Source organism: Myotis lucifugus, unplaced genomic scaffold, assembly GCF_000147115.1.
Source record: "Myotis lucifugus unplaced genomic scaffold, Myoluc2.0 scaffold_3, whole genome shotgun sequence".
Classification (NCBI taxonomy): Eukaryota; Metazoa; Chordata; class Mammalia; order Chiroptera; family Vespertilionidae; genus Myotis; species Myotis lucifugus.
Genome location: NW_005871051.1, coordinates 7,661,103 through 7,662,692, shown reverse-complemented (window position 1 = coordinate 7,662,692; position 1,590 = coordinate 7,661,103). Strand labels below are relative to the sequence as shown.

Here is a 1,590-nt window from a genome sequence, read left to right as displayed (position 1 = left end):
GCGGTCCCAGAGAGGGTGTAGGCTGGCTGAGGGAACCCTCCCCCCCCCAATGCACGAATTTCGTGCACCAGGCCTATAATATTGAATATTTATGTTTATATCAATATTAAAAATTATGAACAGCCTAAGTAAATCATGCATTATGAATCCAATATAATATGCAACAATTAAGAACAATCATTACTAACACTATATTACAAATAATTATTATTTACAAGAGCAGAATTATAAGTAGGAAAAATTGTAAGAATAAAATCAAAACTATAGAGCTGTGATAATTGCACTAAATGACTTATTATTAATTTGGAATTTATATGGATTATAATGTTCAACTTCAAATACTTTGGTGAGTTTTAAAGTAATAAAAACTTTGAAGGTTTGGACATTTTCATTCATCTCAAATCTCCCATGTAATCTATAAAAGAAATTTTGACACTAATAAGTTATTCTGCAGAGTTAATATACATGGCTACTTAAGGCTTAACTCCTGAACAATCTACTAAAATAGTTATAATTTTGAAAATAACTATAATGCAATTATTAAAATAAGAATGCTATGTAATATACTTGAAAGTTAAGAAAGATCTTAAATATTATTATTATTAAATATATTTCTTTATTGATTTCAGAGAGGAAGGGAGAAAGAGAGATAGAAACATCAATGATGAGAGAGAATCATTGATTGGCTGTCTCCTGCACACATCCCCTATTGGGGATCGAGACCGCAACCCAGGCATGTGCCCTTGGCCGGAATCAAACCTGGGACCCTTCAGTCCGCAGGCTGATGCTCTATCCATTGAGTCAAGCTGGATAGGGCTTAAATATTATTAACACATATGAAAAATTGTAATTCTGAGAGTGGATGGAGGTGTTAACTACCACAGCAATCATTGTACAATATATATGTGTATTAACTCATCACATTGTATACCTTAAATGTACATATGTTATATGTCAATAACATCTCAATAATGCCAGGGGGTGGGGGGAGTATGGTGTGTGGGAGGTTTTTTCCCCCTTCCCTTTAAGCTTCAATTAAAACAAATATACCTTTCAGATTTAGGCAACAGAAAAAAACTAAGTTTAATTAAACCAGTGGTTCTCAACCTTCCTAATTCCGCGACCCTTTAATACAGTTCCTCATGTTGTGGTGACCCCCAACCATAAAATTATTTTTGTTGCTACTTCATAACTGTAATTTTGCTACTGTTAAGAATCGTAATGTAAATATCTGATATGCAGGATGTATTTTCATTGTTACAAATTGAACATAATTAAAGCATAGTGATTAATCACAAAAATATATGTAATTATAATTATACGTGTTTTCCAATGGTCTTAGGCGACCCCTGTGAAAGGGTCATTCGACCCCCAAAGGGGTCGCGACCCACAGGTGGAGAGCCGCTGAATTAAACAGTATGAATGTTAATATACGCACCTGCTAAATATAATGCCTTCACCTGAGGAGGCTGTATTGCTTCACAGAAGATGATAACAGACCCTAGCTGACCCTCCAGAGATGTGGGACATCCCCATTCACTGTCCTGGGTTCCCGCAGATATCAATTTGGTCATCAATTTTGATTTTTCA

At 34.9% G+C, this 1,590-nt stretch overlaps 1 protein-coding gene across 1 annotated transcript in view; it reads right to left on the bottom strand.

Moving 5' to 3' along the window:
* Positions 1-1,590, bottom strand: part of NBEAL1 (neurobeachin like 1) — a 105,345-nt gene that overhangs the window by 62,606 nt on the left and 41,149 nt on the right. Inside the window, exon 15 of the mRNA XM_023760393.1 lies at positions 1,439-1,590. This exon is cut by the window's right edge and continues 194 nt beyond it. Coding sequence (XP_023616161.1) covers positions 1,439-1,590 — 152 coding nt within the window. The remainder of the gene's footprint in view (positions 1-1,438) is intronic.